This window comes from Emydura macquarii, unplaced genomic scaffold, assembly GCF_026122565.2.
Source record: "Emydura macquarii macquarii isolate MOO-44397 ecotype Brisbane River unplaced genomic scaffold, CSIRO-AGI_Emac_v2 contig_1300, whole genome shotgun sequence".
Taxonomy (NCBI): Eukaryota; Metazoa; Chordata; order Testudines; family Chelidae; genus Emydura; species Emydura macquarii.
In genome coordinates, this window is record NW_027131437.1 from 2,111,167 (window position 1) to 2,136,887 (window position 25,721).

The 25,721-nt window shown below is 44.7% G+C and overlaps 1 protein-coding gene across 1 annotated transcript in view; it reads right to left on the reverse strand.

Moving 5' to 3' along the window:
* Positions 1 to 25,721, reverse strand: part of IFT172 (intraflagellar transport 172) — a 122,517-nt gene that overhangs the window by 96,652 nt on the left and 144 nt on the right. The window contains exons 2-6 of the mRNA XM_067550549.1: positions 25,232 to 25,375; positions 18,312 to 18,424; positions 9,975 to 10,014; positions 690 to 755; positions 249 to 328 (exon numbers count right to left, since the gene is read on the reverse strand). Coding sequence (XP_067406650.1) covers positions 249 to 328; positions 690 to 755; positions 9,975 to 10,014; positions 18,312 to 18,424; positions 25,232 to 25,375 — 443 coding nt within the window. The remainder of the gene's footprint in view (positions 1 to 248; positions 329 to 689; positions 756 to 9,974; positions 10,015 to 18,311; positions 18,425 to 25,231; positions 25,376 to 25,721) is intronic.

The window sequence follows — 25,721 nt, forward strand, 5'->3', positions numbered from 1 at the left end:
TGTAAAGACAAAGCTGACAGACATGGGGAGGGAAGTATATAGCAACAGGGTGGCACATCCTGATAATGCAATGTTACAATATTATTATATTGGTAAAACACACAGAAGCCAGGGAACCCCAAGGGAGTGGGGCTCTGGGCTTATTTACCCTTACAGCAGAGCCGCTGAAGCAGCCCCATCAGCACTAAGCAGGCCTCCTCAGGGCCAGCCGCTGGAGCAGAGGGAGCCGGTGGCAGCAGTATACTCACTTGGAGGCTAATGAGACCACAAAAGAATCTGTCCCGTAAATGGTGGAGGACTTGTTGGTCTTTGTGTTTGCCAAACGAACCTGAGGGAGAGGAGGACGCTGGTCAGTGCAGTCTCTGTCCTCAGGTCAAAAACAGAGCTTCACTCTTGGTGCAGCACAAGATGGCTCTTAAACAGAGTGGAGCACAAGGGAGAGGCTCTCATCTGTTCTGGGCTGGCCCCTTCAGCTCAACCACCAAGGTGAGAAATCACATGACCCTCAGTGGTCTCTGGCGGGTTATTGGGGAGGGGTGGAATAACTCACTCTCACCCCACACCACCACCATGGTCTCCCGGGAGACTCACAGGAAATTGGTGCAGGAGAGCAAATCACCAGTGTAGTCCCTTCACTGCTGAGCAGTGTCTAGGGCCCCTAAGTCAGGCACAGCGTTAGGCTTCTCTACCTTCCCCTCGGCGAGTCCAAAGACAATGATGTTCTCTGCTGGCCATAGCAAACTGGTCACTGCGCTCTGTCAAGGAAAGGCATAAAAAGGTTAGAGTTCTCAGCCAAGCTAGACCACTTCCTGCCTCAAAGCAGCACCAGACCACTCAAACAAGACACAGAGTGACCGGCACATGGGAGCCCGGAGCAGCTATTAATGGGACAGCATCCAGAAGCCTGAGTGGGATGAGATGAGAATCCCCACAGAGGAGGCTGGATTGGACCCATTAGCTAGAAAGGAAGGGTTACTTCCTTTGTACAGTAACTGGCATTCTTCAAGATGTCCCCCCATGGGTAACCCACTTCAGGATGCGCATGTGTGCTCTTGATCAGAGATTTTCATCAGCAGTGTTTGCCAGTCCACGCCTGCGTCCTAGATACCCTTGTGCTCCAGTGCAAGGGAATATGGAGAAGGGAAGGGGTGGACCTGCCGCCATTCCATTCCTTCTCAATCATGAAAAGCCAGTGAAAAGACTCTTAGGCAAGAGGGAAGGAGTGAGGGTGGCAAAGCACCCTCAGGGACACACACCTCAAAGAACTTCAGAGATAAGTAACCTCCTTCTTTGAGCAGTGTCCCTACGGGTGCTCCACATCAGGAGATTCCTGAGCAGTACCTCAGTTATGGAGGAGGGTGCTGAGGATGCAGGTTCTGAATGGACCACAGAATGGTATCACTGAAAGCTGTGTCAGCTCTGGAAGCAGGCGCAAGAGTGTAATGCTGGGAAAACAGGTGCATCAAAGGCCAGGTGGCTGCCCTGTAGATGTCTGATAGGTATGTTTTTCTGTAGGGCTGAAGAAGTAGACATAGCCCTTGTGGAATGAGTAATCACCATCGGAAGGGGGCAAAATCCCAAGGCTTCATAACTGGTTAAGATGTATCTTGCAATCCATTTGGACAGTTTTGGGTGGAAATCAGACATCCTTTCAATCACGCTGCAACTGAGCCCTGGTCTACACTGACCTCACGATTTGGCGGCAGTCAACGGGAGTTACGCAAGCTACACAGAGTAGCTTGCGTAACTCCCATTGACTGCTGTGCTTCCCTTCTGCGCGGTGTCTTCACTGCACTGCGCCGATGGGAACTGTGTTCCCGTCGACGCAGCACTACTCTACTTGAGGGGGTGGTTTTACTCAGTTGACTACCTGATCGATTGAGCAGGTCTACACTGACTGCTCAATCGATACAGAAAGATTGATCTGGCGGCGGCGACTTTGCCGCCATCAGTCTAGACATACCCTGAGATAACAAGCCATGGGCACCCCTAAAGAGCCTAGTCTTACTGAGGTAAAAGGCAAGCTCTCTTTTTATGTCCAGCTTGTTTCTTCTCTTGTAGAGTGAGGGTTGGGATAAAGCACTGGTTAATCTCCTGATTAACATGGAATTCTGAAGAATTCCAAAAACTAATAGCAAAAAAGTTTTTAAGTGCATCAGAAGCAGGAATCCTGCTAAACAACAGTGGGCTACTGGATGATTGAAGTGTTAAAGGAGCACTCAAGGAAGACTGTGGCAACAGTCTTGCCAGCTCTGTTACCATGGGTCCCACGCTTTTTCTCCTCATGGATGGTCAGGATGCCATCCGTTGCCCTTATTTCTGGGCATTGGCCACCCCAGTACTGCCCAGTGGGGAAGGGACCTGGTCCTGCTATCTACTCCAGGTACTAGCCCAGCAGCCCTAATAATAGCAGCTATGCGCTGTTGACAGTGGTTCCGGCTGCCATTTTCCCCTGGACTACCTTCCCTCTTTGCCCTTTCAACTTCTGGGGTTCCCCACCCCCTCTCTTCTTGGGCCTTTTCTCTCAGGCCTCTGTACTTTAGGAGCCAGGGGTTTCGCAAGGAAGCCTCCCTCCCAGAGTCCCCCTTCACCTGGTTCTTTGATCCTGCCATCAGCCACCGCACTCCTCCAACACTCCCAACCAGCTCTTCTTCCTCCCCTCTCTGTCTGGCTGTAGCAGGGGTTTTTATCACCTCTCTGTCTGGGCCTTAATTGGTCTCAGGTGCACCTAACTGACCTGTAGTAACCCTGTTTAATCCACAGGGAACAAGGCTCTGACCATGCTGGGGCTTATATATCTCCTAGCTTTCTTGTGGGTGGCTGGATTGTGTCCTTGTGCATAGAGTATCTGCCAGGCCTGCATGCTTTGTTCATTCTGTCCCTCCTGCCAGGCTAGAAGCTCCAGAAACTGCACCAGAGATTCTGCGTTCCATCCCCACCCCTGCCATTTGTGTGAAACTTGAGAGCAGAGGCTGCCACGCAGTGTCAGACCAGGGTCCATCTAGCCTATATCCTGTCTCCGACGGTGACCCATATCAGGGCTTCAGGGGGAGTGTACAGAACAAGGCATTTGGAGTGATCCACCCACCTTCCCTTCCTGGCAGTCAGAGGCTCAGGGTTGCCTTGGGCATGTGGTTGTTTCCCTGACCATTTTGCCTAATAGCCATTGATGGACCTATCCTTATCTAGTTCTTCGTTGAACCCAGTTATACTTTGGCCATCAGAACATCCCATGGCAATGAGTTTCACAGTTTAATTGTGTGTTGTGTGAAAAAAGTACTTCCCCTTGTTTGTATTAAACCTGCTGCTTATTTAAAAAAAAAATTAAAAAAAAAAAATCACCCTCCTGCTTCACTCCTCCCCTTCAGCTGGGGGAAGGGCCTTTAGCAGTGGGTGGGCACCAGAACCAAATAGGATCACCCTTCTGCTGCCTTTTGGCCTGGATGTCTCATAAGACAAAGCAGTTGTGGAGAAGCTACATGAAATCTCTGCATCGGTCTTCACTGAAGAGGATGTGAGGGAGATTCCCACAACTGAGACGATCTTTTTACGTGACAAATCTGAGGAACAGTTCCAAATTGAGGTGTCAACAGAGGAGGTTTTAGAACAATTGATAAATTAAACAGAAATAAATTAGCAGGACCAGATGGTATTCATTCAAGAGTTCTCAAGGACCTTAAATATGAAACTGCAGAACTACTAACTGTGGTATGTAACCTATCACTTAAATAAGCCTCTGTACCAGATGACTGGAGGATAGCTAATATGAAGCAGATTTTTTTAAAAGCTCCAGAAGCAACCTTGGCAATTACAGGACAGTAAGCCTAACTTCAGTACCAGGCAAATTGGTTGAAACTATAGTAAAGAACAGAATGTTCAGACAAAGATCATAAAATCATAGAATATTAGAGTTGGAAGGGACCTCAGGAGGTCATCTAGTCCAACCCCCTGCTCAAAGCAGGACTAACCTCAGCTATATCATCCCAGCCAGGGCTTTGTCAAACCGCACCTTAAAAACCTCTAAGGATGGAGATTCCACCACCTCCCTAGGTAACCCATTCCAGTGCTTCACCACCCTCCTAGTGAAAAACTTTTTCCTAATGTCCAACCTAGACCTCCCGCCCTGCAACTTGAGACCGTTGCTCCTTGTTCGGTCATCTGCCACCACCGAGAACAGCCTAGCCCCATCCTCCCTGGAACCCCCTTTCAGGTAGTTAAAGGCCGCTATCAAATCCCCCCTCATTCTTCTCTTTTGCAGACTAAACAAGCTCAGTTTCCTCAGCCTCTCCTCATAAGTCCTGTGCTCCAGCCCCCTAATCATTTTTGTTGCCCTCCGCTGGACTCTCTCCAACTTGTCCACATCCTTTTTGTAGTGGGGGACCCAAAACTGGACACAATATTCTAAATGCGGCCTCACCAATGCCGAATAGAGGGGAATAATCACTTCCCGTGACCTGCTGGCAATGCCCCTCCTAATGCAGCCCAATATGTCATTAGCCTTCTTGACAACCAGGGCAGGCACACTGCTGACTCATATCCAGCTTCTTATCCACTGTTACCCCCACGTCCTTTTCTGCAGAGCTGCTGCCCAGCTCGTCGGTCCCCAGTCTATAGCTGTGCATGGGATTCTTCCTTCCTAAGTGGAGGACTCTGCACTTTTCTCTGTTGAACTTCATTAGATTTCTTTTGGCCCAATCCTCCAGTTTGTTTAGGTCACTCTGTATCCTATCCCTACCTTGCAGGGTATCTATCACTCCCCCCAGCTTACTGTCATCCGCAAACTTGCTGAGGGTGTAATCTACCCCATCCTCCAGATCATTAATAACAGATCATTGAACAAAACCGGCCCCAGCACCGACCCCTGGGGCACTCCGCTTGTGACCGGTTGCCAGCTAGACATGGAGCCATTGATCACTACTCATTGATCACTACCCTATGCTCTAGCCAGTTCTCTATCCATTTTATAGTCCATTCATCCAACCCATACTTCTTTAACTTGCTGATAAGAATACTGTGAGAGACAGTATCAAAAGCTTTGCTAAAGTCAAGGTATATCACATCCACCGCCTTCCCTACATCCACAGAGCCAGTCACCTCATCATAGAAAGCAATCAGGTTGGTCAGGCATGACTTTCCCTTGGTGAATCCATGTTGACTGTTCCTGATCACCTTCCTCTCTTCCAAGTGCCTTAAAATGGATTCCTTAATGACCTGCTCCATGATTTTTCCAGGGATTGAAGTGAGGCTGACTGGTCTGTAGTTCCCTGGATCCTCTTTCCTCCCTTTTTTGAAGATGGGCACTATATTTGCTTTTTTCTAGTCCTCAGGGACCTCCCCCTGTTGCCACGAGCTTTCAAAGATAATAGCCAATGGCTCTGAAATCACCTCAGCCAACTCCCTCAGCACCCTCGGGTGCATTGCATCCGGCCCCATGGACTTGTGTATGTCCAATCCTTCTAAATAGTCTTGGACCTGTTCCTTCAGCACTGCGGGATTTTCACCTCCTTCCCATTCTGTGCCACTCAGTGAAGCAGTCTAGGAGCTGATCTTGTCTGTGAAGACAGAGGCAAAAAACGCATTGAGTACCTCAGCTTTCTCCACATCCTCTGTCACTAGGTTGCCTCCCTCATTCTCTAAGGGGCCCACACTTTCCCTAATCTTCCTCTTGTTGGTAACATACCTGTAGAAACCCTTCTTGTTCCCCTTCACGTCCCTTGCTAGCTGCAACTCCAATTGTGCTCTGGCCTTCCTGATTTCATTCCTGCACGTTCGAGCAGTGTTTATATAATCCTCCCTAGTCATCTGACCAAGCTTCCACTTCTTGTAAGCTTCTTTTTTGTGTTTAAGTTCGCCAAAGACTTCTTTGTTAAGCCAAGCTGGACGCCTATCATATTTGCTATTCTTTCTGCACATCGGGATGGTTTGCTCCTGTGCCCTCAATAAGGTTTCTTTAAAATACAGCCAGCTCTCTTGGATTCCTTTCCCTCTCATATTAGCCTCCCAGGGAATCCTGCCCAGCAGTTCCCTGAGGGAGTCAAAGTCTGCTTTTCTGAAGTCCATGGTCCGTATCCTGTTGTTCTCCTCTCTTCCTTTTGTCAGGATCCTGAACTCGACCATCTCATGGTCACTGCTGCCTAGGTTGCCACCCACTTCTACTTCCCCTACCAAACCTTCCCGGTTTGTGAGCAGCAGGTCAAGAGAAGCACGGCCCCTAGTTGGTTGCTCCAGCACTTGCACCAGGAAATTGTCTGCGACACTATCCAAAAACTTCCTGGATTGTTTGTGCTCTGCTGTATTGCTCTTCCAGCAGATGTCAGGGTGATTGAAGTCCCCCATGAGAATCAAGTCCTGTGAACTGGAAACTTTCCCTAGTTGAGTAAAGAAAGCCTTATCTACCTCATCCTCCTGGTCTGGTGGTCTATAACAGACACCCACCATGACATTACCCTTATTGTTCTTGCTTCTAAGCTTAACACAGAGACACTCAACTGGCTTATCTCCAGTTTCATACTGGAGCTCAGAGCAATCATAGTGCTCTCTTACATACAGTGCAACTCCTCCCCCCTTTCGCCCCTGCCTGTCCTTCCTGAACAGTTTATACCCATCCATGGCAGTGCTCCAGTCATGTGAGTTACTCCACCAAGTCTCAGTTATTCCAATCATGTCATAGTTTCTTGACTGTGCCAGGACTTCCAGTTCCTCCTGCTTGTTTCCCAGGCTTCTTGCATTTGTGTACAGGCACTTGAGATAAGTAACCAATTGGCCTACTTTCACAGTATGAATCGAGAGGCCTCCTCTGCTGCACCCTCCTCCTTCTGCTTCCTTGTGGTGTCCCTCTTCCCTACTTACCTTCGGGCTTAGGTCTCCATCCCCCGTTGAACCTAGTTTAAAGCCCTCCTCACTAGGTTAGCCAGCCTGTCTGCGAAGATACTCTTCCCTCTCTTCGTTAGGTGAATCCCGTCTCTTCCTAGTAATCCTTCTTCCTGGAACAACATTCCATGATCGAAGAATCCAAAGCCCTCTCTTCGACACCACCTGTGTAACCACGCATTTACTTCCGCAATGCGATGGTCCCTACCTGGGCCTTTTCCCTGAACAGGGAGGATGGATGAGAACACCATTTGCGCTTCAAACTCCTTTATCTCTTTTCCCAGAGCCACATAGTCCGCAGTGATCCGCTCAAGATCATTCTTGGCAGTGTCATTGGTGCCCACGTGGAGAAGTAGGAAGGGGTAGCAGTCTGAGGACTTGATAAGTTTTGGCAGTCTCTCTGTCACATCCCTAATCCTGGCTCCAGGCAAGCAGCACACTTCTCTAGTTTCCCGGTCCGGATGGCAGACTGATGACTCCGTCCCCCTTAGGAGGGAGTCCCCGACCACCATCACCCTTCTCTTCCTCTTGGGAATGGTGGTCGTGGAACCCCTGTCCCTAGGACAATGCATCCCTTGCCTTCTGATCAAACAGGTCTCCTTCTGATCCATTCCCTCCGATGGGTCCTCCAAATCGTTCTCCGCCATAGTACTTGTGAAGAGAGGATGAAAACGATTCCTTACTTCTATCCGCATGGTGAGCATATAGGTTCTCTTTCTTCGGGAAGTCACAACAACAAAAAGATAAAGAGAAAGAGGTAGCAAGCTGTGTGGTTAGCTAACAGACACTGCAACATTCAGTCTCAAGCCGCAGATGGTTGAGAATAAACTGAAGTGGCAGTCAGTCCGTGCCCGCTCATATACCCCTGTATCGGAATACAAGGATATCTAGGGCACAGGCCCAGACCCACAGACACTGCTGACGAAAATCTCCTATCAGTAGTGCATAGGCATGCATACATCCTGAGGTGGAACATGCTCAGGTATGCTATTCAAAGAAGGAGTGTTGGGCTGGGGCTTTGTGACATGCTGTACACCATATACACCTTTATGGTGTGATTTGTGTTTCATTCATGTTCCACCCTTATAGTGTAACTGTGTATTGTCTAATGCAAAATATGCCATGTAAGGTGTTTTTGGAATGCTTATGATGTACTTGAACACTATTGTTATTATGGTAGTATATTTCCTACATTGTCACATATGTACAGCTATGAAACTCTGCTGTGTAATATCCCCAAAGGTGTGTCTCACATAGTTTGAATAGATCCAGACAAATACCAAGCAAAGTGAGGGTCAACGCCTGGCAGAGGCATGCATACAGGAACAATGGACTAGCCTAAACAGACCCAGGGGGAGAAGGGACTGTGGGGGGAGGGGAGTGGTTGCAAGAGGCATCGCTACCAGTTGAGGCTAAGCTATCTTCACAGACTGAGAATCTACTGAAATATTAATCTTAGTTTAGGATGCGAGTTATTTTCTAGTTAATTGTGACCAACTCCTTGACGCATTATTAATCTCTTGATTTATATTACTCTGTCTCATATTCATTTAAAATCTTGCTGTAGTCAATAAACTTGTTTGTTTTATCTAAAGCAGTGCATGTGGATTGAGTGTGTGCAGAGATCTCACTTAGAGTGACAGAGCTGGTACATATCAATTTCTTTGATAAATTGATGGACAAATGTAAATGAGTTTGCAAGGTGCAATGTACAGCAGTGAACCCTGCAAAATGGCAGTTCCCAGGATTGCATCTGGGACTGGGGGTGTTTGCTGGGAGTCTATCCCATGAGTGGCTGGCCAGAAACACTCCTTCACTAGGTGAGGGACCGATTACTCACAGGAGGCAGGGCATGGGCTGACCCAGGAGTGGATGGTTCACACAGCAAAGCGGGGTAAGCCAGGGCCCAGGAGTGAGGAATTGGGGTGACATAGCTATACACCAGTCCAGATTGCAGAGGGGGAATGTCACAGACTTACAAAGAGAGGGGTTATTTAAAGTGTACACACCTCATGCTAGAGACAGTCTTTCACTATGTGTATGTGCAGTACCTAGCACATTGGAGCCTGATATCAATTGGGCTCTCTCTTGATACTACATAATGATAATGAAGTTAGTGTATGTGAGCCAGAGTCAGCTCCCACAGAGTAGGAGACACCAGTCTAGCAATAGGTTTATGTAAAATAGATCTTATCATATCAACTTGATATAATTTTTGATGAGATTACGAATTTAGTTGATAACAGTAACTATTGATGTAAAATAGTTGGGACTTCTGTGAAACATGTGACTTGGTACCACTCTATGTATTAAGAAACTAGGACAATACAAATTCAGCATAGCATACATTAAATGAATTAAGAACGGGCTAATTGATAGGTCTCAAAATGTTCACTGATGTGTAAAACATTCCCTTTAATTTTGGAACCGATCAGACATGTCGTTCAGAATTTGCCGTATTACATCCAAAATAGAGAAATGCCACCAAGTTGAGGGTAGGGACTCTCAAACTTGGCCAATAATAGAAGGCTCTGCAGTCTAGCAGGCAAAAGTGTAACACGGTCCAATGGCTGGAAACTGAAGTTAGACAAATTTCGACTAGAAATAATTGGCAATTTTTTACAGAGAGAATAATTAATCACAGGATCAGTTTATCAAGAGCTGTGGTGGGTCGTCCATCACTGGTAATTAAATCCAGACTGGATATTTTTCTCAACAATAAGCTCTAGTTCAAACAGGAATTAATTCAGAGGAGTCCTATGGCCTGTGTTATCCAGGAGGTCAGACTAGAGGATCACAATCGTCTCTTCAGGCCTTAAAATCTATGAATCTATGAAAGCTCAAAGTAAGAGAGTGAAACATACAGAACTGGGACCTTAAACACACAGGGCTAGATTTTCAAAAGATATTTAGGTGCCTATAGATGCAGTCAGGTGTCTAAGGTGGTTTTGGAAATCCCTCTGGGCACCTATCTGCATCTTTACACCCCGAAATACCTTTGACAATCTGGCTCATTGCACCCCAGAGAGCCCGAGGAAAGAACTATAGTAGTCCTTGCCCTTAAACTGCAGCATCAGGGAGATGAAAGCGAGGCTGGGACTTACCGTCTGAATGAACTTGTTGCAGATCACCTTCTTATCACCCCTGCAGAAAAAGAAATACACACATATAATTACAGTCAGGGCTGGTAACACTTCCTATTGGTAAGACTGCCTGATACTTCCATTATAAGGACCCTGTTTTCAGTTGCTTATAATTTGCCAAACTTAAATGGTTTGAGCTGAAATTTTTCATGTTGGGTGTCTGCCATAGGCTGATTGTTTTAATTTCAGCCAACATGGTTCAGCTGTTTTCAAGAATGAGGCAATTGCTTTGGCCCTGTTAAATTCTGGCAACCTTTTCTTTGAACAGCTCCAATTTGGGATTTTAAACCCCAAATTAATAGAGTTCTCCCCATCGATGCCTAGAACATTCCCTGAAATTCCCTGAAATTTTGGAATTGATCACTGTGCCCTGGTTGTCAAGAAGGCTAATAGCATATTGGGCTGCATTAGTAGGAGCATTGCCAGCAGATTGAGGGAAGTGATTATTCCCCTCTATTCGGCATTGGTAAGGCCGCATTTAGAGTATTGTGTCCAGTTTTGGGCCCCCCACTACAAAAAGGATGTAGACACGTTGGAGAGAGTCCAACGGAGGGCAACAAAAATGATTAGGGGGCTGGAACACAGGACTTATGAGGAGAGGCTAAGGAAACTGGGCTTGTTTAGTCTGCAAAAGAGAAGAACGGGGGGGGTTTGATAGCAGCCTTTAACTACCTGAAAGGGGGTTGCAGGGAGGATGGGGCTAGGCTGTTCTCGGTGGTGGCAGATGACAGAACAAGGAGCAACAGTCTCAAGTTGCAGTTGGGGAGGTCTAGATTGGACATTAGGAAAAAGTTTTTCACTAGGAGGGTGGTGAAGCACTGGAACAGGTTACCGAGGGAGGTGGTGGAATCTCCATCCTTAGAGGTTTTTAAGCTGAGGCTTGACAAAGCCCTGGCTGGGATGATATAGCTGAGGTTAGTCCTGCTTTGAGCAGGGGGTTGGACTAGATGACCTCCTGAGGTCCCTTTCAACTCTAATATTCTATGATTTTATGATTCTATGAGATTCAGCATTTGAAAATTAATAAATTATAGGCAGAGAAATGCCATCAAGTTGAGTGCAGTGCCTTACAAATTCAGGCAATAACAATGACACATTAGAAGGATCTCCTCTCATCTCATCTCCACTCTGCAATGACTGGGCATCTTTCTAATAGATATATTACAGCTCAACTAGAAGTTATGGGCTCAATGCAGAAGTTACTGAGGTGAGTTATAAAGAAGTCTACCTAGACTATCAGGATGATCCCCCTTGGCCTTAAAATCTAATGGTCTTTGGTCTGCTATATTAAAAAGCCATCTACTATCAGAAATCTCTTCCCATGTAGATATTTATAGACAGTTGTCTTCCATGAGACTTCCTAACCTTCTCTTGGATAAACAAAATATATTTAGCGTCTCTGTTGCTATAGGGAAGATTTTCCAGACCTCAGATCATTCTTGTAACTCTATTCTGAAGCATTTCCAATTTGACAACATCCTTTTTACAGTGCAGGCAGAAAAAAAGGACACAGCATGTTGTAACAGTCTCACCATTGCTATACACAGAAGAAATACCACCTCCATCCACTCTGGACTGAAAAATTGTCATTGACAGAGAATCCACCACTGGTATTTTGTTCTAATGGTTAATTACTCTCACTGTAAAATGCATGCGTTATTTCCAGTCTGAATTTGTCTAGCGTCAACTTTCAGCCATTGATCGTGATATACCTTTCTCTGCTAGACTGAATTATTACACATTATTAAATATATGTACCCTATGTAGGTACTTATAGACTGTAAAGTCACCCCTTAATCTTCTTTAACAGCATATTGGGCTACATTAGTAGGAGCATTGCCAGCAGATCGAGGGAAGTGATTATTCCTTTATTCGGCACTGGTGAGGCCGCATTTGGAGTATTGTGTCCAGTTTTGAGCCCCCCACTACAGAAAGGATGTGGACAAATTGGAGAAAGTCCAGCAGAAGGCAACAACAGTAATTAGGGGGCTGAGGCACATAACATATGAGGAGACTGAGGGAACTGGGCTTATTTCGTCTGCAGAAGAGAAAGTGAGGAGGGATTTGATAGCAGCCTTCAACTACCTGAAGTGGGGTTCCAAAGAAAATGGAGCTAGGCTGTTCTCAGTGGTGGCAGATGACAGAACAAGGAGCAATGGTCTCAAGTTGCAGTGTGGAGGTCTAGGTTGGATATTAGGAAACACTTTTCCCCTAGGAGGGTGGTGAAGCACTGGAATGGGTTACCTAGGGAGGTGGTGGAATCTTCATCCTTAGAGGTTTTTAAGACCTGGCTTGACAAAGCCCTGATTGGGATGATTTAGTTGGGGTTGGTCTTGATTTGAGGAGGGGGTTGGACTAGATGACCTTCTGAGGTTCCTTCCAACCCTAATCTTCTATGATTCTCTTTGTTGGGCTAAACAGATTTGAGCTCCTTGAATCTATCACTATACTGCATGTTTTCTATTGCTTTAATCAGTCTGATGGCTCTTCTTGGAATCCTCTACAATTGATCAACATCTTTCCTGAATTGTTGACACGAAAACTGGACACAGTATTCTAGCAGTGGTCCCAGCAGGTACAGGTACAGAGGTAAAATAACTTCTCTATTCCTATTGAAGATTCCCACATTTCTGCATCCAAAGAATCTATTATCCTTTTCGGCCATACTGGCTGCAGTGGGAGCTCATGTTCAGCTAATTATCCACCATGATCCCCAAATCTTTTTCCTGCTTCCCAGGATGGAGTCCTACAGTCTTAGTTCCTAGATGTATAACTTTATATTTGGCTGTATTAAAACAAGCAATCCAGATCACTCTGTGTCAGTGAGCTGTACTCTTCATTATTCACCACTCCCCCAATTTTTGTGTTATCTGCAACTTTCATCACAAATGATTTTATGTTCTTCCCACCCAATGAAAATGTTAAATAGTGTAGGCCCAAGAACCGATCCCTGTGGGACCTCAAGAGAAAAACACCATTCAATAATGATTTCCTATTTAGAATTACATTTTGAGACTGATCAGTTAGCCAATTTTTAATCCACTTAACGTGTGCCATGTTAATTTTATTGTTCTAGCTTTTTAAATCAAAATGTCATGCCACCAAGTGAAATGCCTTATAGAAGGCAAAGTATATTAGTAAACACTAATTATATATTATATACAAAGTATATAAACACTATTATCTTTATCAACCAAACTTGTAATCTCATCAAATAAGATAAAGATAAATTGACAGGACCTATTTTCCATAAACCCTTGTTGATTAGATTAATTATATCACTCTCCTTTAATTCTTTCAATCATGGAGGCTTCAATTTGAGTGACATATGTTGGAGATCTGATGCTGCCAGTATGAAAACATTCCTTGGAATTTCTAAGTATGATAGATGACAATTTCCTAACTCAGAAAGTGTTGCATCCAACGTGGTGGAATGCTGTATTAGACCTTGCCTTGACACATACAGAGGAACTGACCACAAAATTAAAAGCTAATGGTAGATGAGGTACAAGTGATTATGGCTTGATCACATTTATATTATGTGAACAGAAAAAATCTAGACCAGTAACATTCATACATACACTTGGTGCTTTAAAAAGACCATTTTCACAAATCTGAAAACAATTATGAGCCAAATCTGCTGGAAGAATTTAATAAGAAAAATCTGAATGATAATTGGGAATTGTTTAAGAACTCTTACAGATGCCCAAAATGCCACAATGAAGGGACTGTACTGGTTAAAAAACCAACCTGCTTTAGAGGAGAAGCAGAGGCAGCTATAAAAATTTAAAAAATAATATATAACAAATGGAAGAACAGGGAAGCTGACAGTTATGAACATAAATCAAAATCTCCATCCTTAGAGGTTTTTAAGGCCCGACTTGACAAAGCCCTGACTGGGATGATTTAGTTGGGATTGGTCCTGCTTTGAGCAAGGGGTTGGACTAGATGACCCCCTGAGGTCCCTTCCAACCCTAATCTTCTATGATCCCATGATTCTATGATCAGAAGCTAGGAACTGTAGAAAACTGACCAGGGAAGCAAAGGGATACAAAAAGAAATCTGTGGCGAGCAGAGAAAGAGAATACAAAGGAGTTTTTGAAGTATATTAGAAACAAAAAGAATCCTGAGAATGGTATTGTTCCATTACTAGATGGTAATGGTAGAATTATCAATAATGCAGAAAAGGGAGAAGTATTCAGTAAATATTTCTGTTCTGTATTTGAGGGAAAAACAGATGATGTAGTCATAACATATAATGATGGTGAAATACCTTCCATTCCACTAGCATCTCAAGAGGATGCTAAATAGCAGCTACCAAACTGAGACGTTTTCAAATCAGCAGGTTCAGATAACTTGAATTCAAGCGTTTTAAAAGAGCTGGCCAAAGAGCTCATTGGATCATTAATGTTGATTTTCAATAAGTCTTGGAACACCAGGGAAGTTCCAGAAGACTGGAAGAAAGCTAATGTTGTGCCAATATTTAAAAAGGATAAACAGGATGACCCAGGTAATTATAGGCCTGTCTGTTTGACATCGATCCTGGGCAAGTTAATAGAGCAGCTGTTAGGAATAAGGCCCTGCAGATATGCCTTCCCGGTCTCCTGGCAGCCTAATGAACAGAGCTGGGCTGCATGAGCTTGACTGGCTGAGGAAGATAGCAAGCTTGCTCTTAAACCCAGCAGCAGCAGCTTGCTTGCTGCTCAAAGCATTTGCCAAGGCTGTGATCTCTCCTGCCTCACTCCCAGCCGTGCTCCTGCCTTGCCTCACTCCAGGTAACTGGACTCTGACCCTCAGTTCCAATTCCTGACTTCAGTGCTGACCCTTGGCTCTGGCTTCTGATTCCAGTTCTGACGTTTGATTCCGATTCCTGACCTCTGACCGTAACTCTGACCCTTGGCTCTGGCATCTGATGCTGGCTCTGAGTCTGGACTCCTATTCCTGGCAGCAACTCCTGCTCCAACCACTAGGCCTGACTCCTAATCCAACCACTAGGCAAAACTGCTCATGTCCCAGTCCCTGAAAGTGACTGATACAGGACTGTTAACAAAGAATTGAAGGAGGGTAACATAATTAATGCTAATCAATATGGGTTTATGGAAAATATGGAAAAGGTAATAGTGTTGATGAAAGGACATTTGACTTGGTACCATGGCATTCTGATTAAAAAACTAGAAAGATATCAAATTAACATGGCATGTATTAAATGGATTAAAAGCTGGCTAACTGGTAGATCTCAACATGTAACTGTAAATCATTGAATGAGTGTGTTTCTCTTGGGGTCCCACAAGGATCAATTCTTGGCCCTATACTACATAACATTTTTATTGTTTATTATTATGACCTGGAAGAAAACTTAAAATTATCACTAATAAAGTCTGCAGATGACAGAAAAATTAGGGGAGTGGTAAATAATGAAGAGGTAAGTAACTGACACAGAGTGATTTGGATCAGTTGGGAAACTGGGTGCAAGCAAACAATATGTGTTTCGATACAACTAAATGGACATATCTGGGAACAAAGAATGCAGGTCATACTCAGAGTATGGGGGACTCCATCCTGGGAAGCAAAGAGATTTGGGGGTCAAGGTGGATAATCAGCTGAACATGAGCTCCCAGTCTGCCCAACACGGCTAATACATCCTTGGATATAGAAACATGGAAACCTCAAGCGGGAGTAAAGAGGTTATTTTACCTCTGTATTTGGCACTGACGTGACAGCTTGTGGAATATTGTGTCCAGTTTTGGTGTCCACAGTTCAGAAGGCTGATAAACAGGAGAGGGTTCAGAGAAGAGCCACAATAATGATTAAAAGACTGGAAAAAAAACATAGAATCATAGAATATTAGAGTTGAAAGGGACCTCAGGAGGTCATCTAGTCCAACCCCCTGCTCAAAGCAGGACTAACCTCAGCTATATCATCCCAACCAGGGCTTTGTCAAGCCTCACCTTAAAAACCTCTAAGGATGGAGATTCCACCACCTCCCTAGGTAACCCATTCCAATGCTTCACCACCCTCCTAGTAAAAAACTTTTTCCTAATGTCCAACTTAGACCTCCCGCCCTGCAACTTGAGACCGTTGCTCCTTGTTCGGTCATCTGCCACCACCGAGAACAGCCTAGCCCCATCCTCCCTGCAACCCCCTTTCAGGTAGTTAAAGGCCGCTATCAAATCCCCCCTCACTCTTCTCTTTTGCAGACTAAACAAGCCCAGTTCCCTCAGCCTCTCCTCATAAGTCCTGTGCTCCAGCCCCCTAATCATTTTGGTTGCCCTCCGCTGCACTCTCTCCAACTTGTCCACATCCTTTTTGTAGTGGGGGGCCCAAAACTGGACACAATATTCTAAATGCGGCCTCACCAATGCCGAATAGAGGGGAATAATCACTTCCCGTGACCTGCTGGCAATGCCCCTCCTAATGCAGCCCAATATGCCATTAGCCTTCTTGACAACCAGGGCACACTGCTGACTCATATCCAGCTTTTTATCCATCGTTACCCCCAGGTCCTTTTCTGCAGAGCTGCTGCCCAGCTCGTCGGTCCCCAGTCTATAGCTGTGCATGGGATTCTTCCTTCCTAAGTGGAGGACTCTGCACTTGTCCTTGTTGAACCTCATTAGATTTCTTTTGGCCCAATCCTCCAGTTTGTTTAGGTCACTCTGTATCCTATCCCTACCCTCCAGGGTATCTACCACTCCCCCCAGCTTAGTGTCGTCCGCAAACTTGCTGAGGGTGCAATCTACCCCATCCTCCAGATCATTAATAAAGATGTTGAACAAAACCGGCCCCAGGACCGACCCCTGGGGCACTCCGCTTGTGACCGGTTGCCAGCTAGACATGGAGCCATTGATCACTACTCGTTGAGCCCTATGCTCTAGCCAGTTCTCTATCCATTTTATAGTCCATTCATCCAACCCATACTTCTTTAACTTGCTGATAAGAATACTGTGAGAGACAGTATCAAAAGCTTTGCTAAAGTCAAGGTATATCACATCCACCGCCTTCCCTGCATCCTTGGATATAGAAACATGGAAACCTCAAGCCACACAGTGACAGACTCAAGGAGCTTAAGAAAGAGAACGTTAAGAGGTAACCTGATTACTGACTGTAAGTATCTACACAAGGAACAAATATTTGATAATTGGCTCTTCAATCTAACAAAGAAAGATCTAACAAGATCCAATGGCTGGAAACTGAAGCTAGACAAATTCAGATTGAAAATAAGGCTTAATTTTTAACAGTGACAGTTATTAACTATTGGAACAATTTACAAAGGGTCATGGCGGATTATCCATCCCTGGCAATTTTTCCATCAAGATTGGATATTTTTTCTAAAACATCTGCTCTAGGAATTATTATGCAGAGTTCAATGGTCTGTTACACAGAAAATCAAACTAGATGATCACAATGGCCCATCTGGTCTTGGAATCTATGAACTTATTTTATAATTGCTAATTTATGGTTATTGCCATCAACTTCAGTCTTGCAAAACAGGCCTTTGTTTGGGCCACTCCCCGCTATATGTCATGAGTACATCAGCACAGTCCTTCAACATAGCAATGTCCATTGGGGCTGTGCACACTCTGCCCATTTCCTCACTCCCCATTCACTTCAGCATATGTGAGACTGTGGGGCTGACCTACATTTGATTTGCAGAAAGACCACAGCATGAGAGTGGAGGGATTTGACTTCTGCCACATCAGTAAGGCCTGCAGTGGAGCAGGAAAGGCACAAATGAGCCAGCAGCCAAAACAATATGCCTGATGGGGCTCAATATCTCTATCACTAACTATAGAAACGATAGATATTGAGAAATGCCAAACTGCCTTAAAAGGGAGCTGAATTCCTACTGCTCACAACTGTTCCCAGAAGGAACCGAGGAGCAGTCATGTCTTGTAAGGCCTGGCAAAAGTCAGAAGGCACAGAGAAGTAGGCAGGGTGTGCACAAGCCCTATCGACTGCTCCTCTGAAGCTCCAGCTGGCACACATCTACAGCACAGATATGGCAGGTAGTACTTGAAGAATCTTTATGCTGTTCAACAAAACAACTCAGTCTAACCAGTGAAACACAGGGGACCTGAGTTCAGGGTTGGGTAAGGAATGATTTGAAGGGGAACTGAGGGCTAGTGTAGAAGAGTGAGATCTGGCTGAATACCAGTGCAAAAATCCTGGGCGTGAAGAACACATTGTGCATTTCCAAAGCAGCCTGCTGCCCTGGCAGAATGGAAAAGGAAGTGCTGTTCTGCTCCTGCTTCTTGCAAGGATGGCACCACCCATACAAGGATGAGATACTGAGAACCTCACCATTCCTCTCCAATCTTGTAGACGTAAATGATGTTGTCTGTTTGTCCAATGGCGATTTTGGTGGAGTCAGGAGAGAATGCCATGCCTTTCACCATATAGCTCTTCCTGCCATACTGTAGAGAGGAGAATAAGGGAGGAAACATGGACCACGGGTGAGGTTAATAAAACATGCCCCCAAAAGAACCTCTAGAATAAGGGCCACAGGTCACCCCATTCAGTGGTGTAAAGGCCCATACAGGGTACAAGCTGATCCCACTCCCATCCCACCTCCACAGTGTGAGCTTTCTGCAGCTACGGACTATACAAGGCATGTACTGATCTGTTGCCAGGCACCTGGCTGGGGGTTACTGCTGCTATATACAATATCTAGCAGGGAAGTTAATGAGAGTAATTCACCACTGGAATTTGGTGGATTCTCCATCCCTGACAATTCTTCAGTCAAGATTGGATATTCTTCTAAAAGCCATGTCCTAGGAATTATTTTGGGGATGTTCTATCACCTGTGTTATACAGGAGGTCAGACTAGATCATCACACGTTCTAGCCTTGGAATCGCTGGAATGAGGGTGGGTCAGTGTGAGTGAGACACCCCAGCCCAGCAAAAGGATTATGTAACCTGCAAGCTCAATCTGATTTCTCCTCCTGTATAAGTTGTTCATAAGAACGGCCATACTGTGACAGACCAAGGGTCCAGCTAGCCTGGTATCCTGTCTTCCGACAGTGGCCAATGCCAGGTGTTTCAGAGGGAATGAATAGAACAGGCAATCATCAAGTGATCCATCCCATTGCCCATTCCCAGTTTCTGGCAAAGAGCAATCCGAGCCCATCCTGGCTAATAGTTCACTGGATGTATGCTAGGCAATTAGAGATAAGGCTGCCTATTGTTGTGTTCGTGCACACAGAAGCACATGCTTACTCCCACAGGTGAACATGGCCACAAACACCACTGCCAAACCACATACAAAGATATGCACCCTCAAACACACACAGGTGCCTGAACTCTCACAATGTCAGCCTGTAAACACACACACAAGAATACACACTGACAGGTAGGTGCATGGCACATACACTGGAACATAAGAACAGCCATACTATGTGTGACAGAGTGTACCCGTGTCCACACCCTAAACACTATTGTAATAATCTTTGTACAAAGTATGCCTTGTGAGGTATCATTTGAAAACTCATAAATTGTTGGTCATTATTGTCTGGTAAGATGTGTATGCAAAACTGCATGTGAAGTTATAAGATTTCCTTGTATGATGTTATTAACACATGTTCCAAATCACAGTCCTCCTCAAGCAGAAGGTGGCAAATAGGTCTGCTCTAAACAAAGGAATGGGTGCTCTGCTTAATTTGCATTTAAACAGTAAACAGAGTCATCAAGCAGGAAGGGGAAACAAAGGAAGCTCAGACAGGTGAGAAAAAGCAGTAGAGAAAATCCTTCCACATCGACTTTTTGTCTCCTGGTACCAAGCTGGAAATGTTTTTCAAAAGGGGGACTGAAACTATAAAAAGGAGGGGCAAACACCCCTCTCTCTTTGTGAGACTCCGTGCCTAAAAGAACATCCCAGAAACTCCATATTCACCAATGTCATGTAATTACGATATGTTCTGTACAAAGTATGTCTTGTGTGGTATTGTTTTAAAAGTCTTGATCTGCTCAACATTAATATCCTTATGAATTGTATGTGCTATCATCATATGTGAAGTTATAAAATATTGTTGGATATGCTACAAGAACATGTTGTGAGTTGGGAAACACCCACTAACCAGCTTTTCAGGCACAACAATAAAGTAGCAAGATTTGCTAATGGGCCATTAAGGAGAGTCTACTCTCCCAAACCCCATCCCTAGAGACTTCACCAAGGAATCATGTACACAATGGAATACTGACTGACCAATGAGGACGACCCCCCCGTCACAAGCACCAAAAGAAAAGGAGTGACATCATCACTTGGCTTCTCTATTCCCCCAACTCAACACTAGAAAAAACAGCTGAAAGACAAAGAACTTTGAACTGAGTGGCCCCAGGTTACAAAGCAGGCTGCCTCTGTGCACTGAAGATCTGTAGCCTGCTTGTACCATCTCTCAGGGTGATATTTCTAGATTCAAATCCTGTTCGAATTTAGATCTTATTTTCTGTAGTTGTTAAACTTGTTTAATGTTTTATCTTAATCAGTGTGTTTTTGAGTGAAGTATTTAGGCAATTTTTGCTCTGTTAACAAAAGTTGATGCATGCCCTCCTCACATTGAGGGGGAAGCGGACTTAATAATGAGCTTGCGTTGAACAAATCTCAGGGTGCGTTCCAGTCTGGTTAGGGTTGGCACACTGGGGGTGAACAGGCTGGGGTTTGCATCCATGTTTGCTTAGGGAGAGCATTCTAGGTAACTCAGTTGGGTGTGCGGCACCACCTGCTGTCATGCTGGCTGATAACAGGGTCTGGAAAGACTGTTATTGATAAGCAACGGGATGGTGGGGACCCCACCTCAAGCTGAAAAGTTGATAGGGGTACCCACTGTTCCACAGCTCCCAGGCTGTAGCCCAGGGGGTCTGCATACCGTGACACTCTTCTCCTGCCCATCATATTCTCTACACCTGAAGCAACAAAGGAAGCCCTCATTGAATTCTGAGAGAAATGGTCCTGAACTAGAGAGTTTGATCAGTAAGACTGCTGAAATTTGGCACCACTAGGGTTTAATTTTTTTTTCTTGTAACCATTTATGCCTCATTACTTGCACTCACTTAAAATCTCTCTCTTTGTAGTCAATAAACTTGTTTTATTGTTTTATATAAAATCCAATGTGTTTAAATTGAAGGGTCTGGGAAATTCCACTTGAGGTGGCAAGTTGTGTATTATTTCTATTAAAGAAATAACGGACTTTATATAAACTTGTATTGTACAGGAGATGGCTGGGCACTACAAGACATACATATCTGGGGAAAAGTCTAAGACCAGGGTAGTTCTAGCATCTGGCAGAGACCTCGGGACAGCCAGAACATGGGGTCGCATCCCTGTCCATCTTGGCTCAAAGTAATTGATGGACCCGTCCTCCATGAACTTAACTAATTCTTTTTTAATTCAGTTATAATTTTCACCTTCACAACATCCCCTGGCAACGAATTCCACAGGTTGAGGCCTGGTCTACATTGCCGCATTGGGTCAATATGAGCTATGCTAATTATATAACATAACTAGCTTATCTCACATCAACATACTTACATCTAAGCAGCGCGACTTCTTCACAACGCTACGTCGACAGGAGATGTTTTCCTGTCGATGCTGCCTTCCATCTTTCGGTGAGGTGAACTAACTCAGTCGACAGGACAGCATTCTTCCATCGATTGAGTGGCTCTACACAGACCTGCTCAATTGATGATGCATGGATGTCTGCCACCACAGCTGTGTAGACACGCCTTGACTATGTTTTATGTAAAGAAGTACTTCCCTTTGTTTTAAACTTGCTGCCCATTAATTTCATTGGGTGACCCCTCGTTCTTCCATTATGTGAAGGAGTAAATGACACTTTCCTATTCACTTTCTCCCCACCATTCATGATTTTATAGATCACTATCATATCCCCTCTTAGTCGTCTTTTTAGAGCCCTGCAAGGGGGAACTGGGATCCCGTGGATTCTGCAGGACCTACTGCCATAAGAGTGAGAACAGGTAAAACGTACTTTGTTGCAGGCAGGATTGCGTGTGCAAAAAAAACCAGACTTCGGTAATTTGCAGGAAAACACTAAATCTCTTGTCAATTTGTAAAAAATAGAATTTCAGCAATGTCAAGCAAGTTTTTCTTTTTTTTTAAATGATGGTTTTAAAACAAATTAAGCAAGGGATAGAAAGAGATTTGATGTCTATTGTAACAGTAGCTAAATTATTTTTGTACATGGCTTAAGGAAGATTTGTTGTATGCTTTTAGTGGTAAAATTGCATCTGAATTCCATTTATTTACACACACACACACACACACACACCACCCCCCCCCGACTAACCAACTTTTTTTTTTTTTCTTCCAAGTAGCATGGGGGAAATCTCTCTCTCTTCCGGGATTTAAGGTTTTGGCAGGTAGAAGCGGGATACAAATGCAAGAAAATGCGGGAGCAGGTGGGACTGTGTATTGCGGGTCGGCATCGGAGCTGAATTAAATAAATTGTTCCATGCAGGGTTCTAGTCTCTTTTCCAAGATGAAATAGTCCCAGTCTTTTTAATGTCTTCATGGAGGTCCTGAACTTTAATCTCTTTCCTAGAAGCCTAAATTTGGCCTCAGGATCTCTCTCTTACCTTTTCTTATGCCATTAGTACATACATATACCATGGCCATCAGCTCCTCCCCAGCACTGTACGTCTGTCTAGCTGTCCCAGGAGATCCACATCCTTCGGACTTGGCAAGCAGTTCTCCTGGTAATCACAAACCCAGCTCTCTATGTTTCTAATGATCGAATCCCCCATTACTATTATCTGTCTCTTGCTAATAACTGGAGTTCCTTCCCCAGGGGAGGTATCCTCAGTGTGAGAGGATACCATATCATCATCTGGAAGGAGGGTCCAACTATGGGATAGTTTCCCTCTGCTACAGTTTGTTTCCCTTTCCTGAGACTTTCATCCTCCTCAACAGCACAGAGGCTGTCAGATGAAAAGTGGGTCTGCTCTAAGGGGTACCAGAAAGTCTCATCTATGTACTTCTCTGTTTCCCTTAGCTCCCCCAGTTCAGTCACTCTGATCTCAAGAGTCCGTACTTAGTATCTGAGGGCCACGAACTCCTTGCATTGAATGCACACATGCGACCTGCCCACAAGGCAGATTAACATTCATGCTGCATTCACTGTAATAAAGTGGATCGCTCCCACTCTGTTGCTGAACTTCAGCATGCATTCTTTTACTCCTGTAGCTTTCTGAGGGACAGGAGGGTTGTTGTTGTTTTTTGGGAGGGGGTGTTTAATGGCTTACCGTTTGAGAAAATTAGACATAGCTGGCTCTCATGCTTCCTCCATAAATTCCATTGTAAACCTCCCAGGTTTGCTGCTCTGGTTCACTAGCTCCTGTGGAGTTTACACTTAGCTATCAGCTAACTATTTTAAACAGAGAGTCTGTCTCAGTTAGAGAGACAATGGGGCAGCACTTAGTGAGGCGAGTTTGTGAATTCTTGGCTAATGTAGCTGGGCTTATGGGGAGAAGATGGTGCCCTATAGAGTGAAAGCCTATAGAGATCCATGAAATTCATGAGATTCAGTGTGCAGCAGCTGTCAAAAAAGCTAACAGAATGTTAGGAACCATTAGGTAAGGGATAGATAAAACAGAATATATCTTAATGCCACTACAGAAATCCACAAAATGTCCACACCTTAAATATGCATGTAGTTCTTGTTGTCCCATTCCAAAACCAATACATTATAATTGGAAAAAGTACAAAGAAGGGCAACAAAAATGATTAGGGGGATGGAACAGTTTTCATATGAAGAGAAATTAAAGAGACTGGAACTCTTCAGCTTAGAAGACAGACTAAGGGGGAATATAATAGAGTTCTATAAAATCATGAATGGTGTGGAGAAAATGAATATGGTACTGTTCTTTAGCCCTTGGCATAAGAACCAGGAGTTACAAAATGAAATTAATAGGCAGTGGGTTTAAAACAAACATAGGGAAGTACTTCTTGACACACTGCATAGTCAACTGTGGAACTCTGTTGTGGTTGTTATATTGGCCAAAAGTATAACTGGGTTAAAAAAAGAATTAGATAAGTTCATGGAGGATCAGTCCATCAATGGCTATTAGTCAAGATGGTCAGGAACGCAACCCCATGCTCTGGATGTCCCTAAACCTCTGACTGCCAGAAGCTTGGACTGGATGACAAGGGATGGATTGCTTGAGACTATCCCTGTTCTGTTCGTTCCCTCTGAAGCATCTGGCACTGGTCACTGTCAGAAGAGAGAATACTGGGCTAGATGGAGCATTGGCCTGGCTGAGTGTGGCCATTCCCATGTTTTTATGAAATAGATATTTTACATGCTGATCCCACCCTGCTGTACCATTTTGGATACAGGTTACAGACACCTGTTTCACCAGCAACTGAGAGGACCAATCAGCTATTAACCTAAGGGCTGGAATGCAGCTAGCTATGGGTATCTCCAAGCTCTTTGTCTGCTGATACAGTTGTGAAGTGTTTGAAAGGACTGAAATGTTGCCAGTTCTCGAGTTCTGACAAGTCCAAGTGACACACACTATGATTATACTAAAGACAGAAAAATCATCTGAGAGAAGTTCAGAGGGGAATGTGTTTTGATTTGTGTGCTAAAATATAAAAAATGTGTTGAAACCTTGTATTTGAATGTTTGTAACAAAAACAAAAGGGGAAACATCTGCATAAGGGAAATCAGTAGATTTACTGTTTAAAGCTTTGTTAAAAAGTTATTCCTAGTATTCCAAAAACTATTTACAATATTTTATACTATATAAAATATGTTTTGTGTGCATTGTGTTTGTTTTACTAAGAAAGTATACAGTACTCTCTCTAACATTTAACTCTGTCTTGCTTTCTGAAAAGTCTTGAAAAGACAGAACTTTTCCTCTTCTTCGGCAAAGAGTTAAACCAGAGTACAGGAAGGCATGCAGTGTATAATTATACCGAATACTGCTTGAGCATTCCCTTTCCGGTGGCCTTTACAACAGTATAGGAACTTTCTGGGCCATGTACTTGAACCCTGCTGGCAGCAGCATTTGGGGCTGTGCTTTGGGGCTCAGCAGAACACAAGGTAGCATTTAAGCTGTTATGAGCCCTCTGAAAAGTATGGAGCAATTTACAAGTTGCTCTGCTACTACCCAAAAACTGCCCTGCATAGCAGCATGCAAAGTAGGACTACCTCACAGCGCAGGAGGGTAGGGTCAATCACACAGAAGCAAACAGACAATCTCTTTACCTTGGCATCAGCAGGCTTGGTGGAGAATTTGTCCCTTCTCTCTCCATGTTCATCATACAGAAGCACCACCCTATCTACAGTGCAGACAGCAAACTTGGCATTGTTGTAGGACCAAGCCATGCAGGTGACCTTTGCAGCACCATCCTAGAAGAAAACACAGCCATCGCCAGTCTGGAGCAGCCCAGGGTCCAGCTACTCCAGTATTTCCGCTCCCCAGGGGACAGCACCAGCAGACTCCCGCAGCGCAGCGCAGCGCTGCCCAATAACTAGAGAGCGGTGCATGCCCCAGAGCAGGAGTGCCCACAACCCCACCCCCACCCCCGAGCTCCGCCTCGGGCGCCAGCATTTGCTTCGATGTTCCTGGAATCTGACCCCCCCCGACGGCAGCCGGGCTCTGGGCCTCGGTCACGTTCCGTGGCTGGGACTTGCCCAGGCCCGTTAGGCCGTGTGTGAAAACATTCCCTTGGATCAGTTTCTAACACACACACAC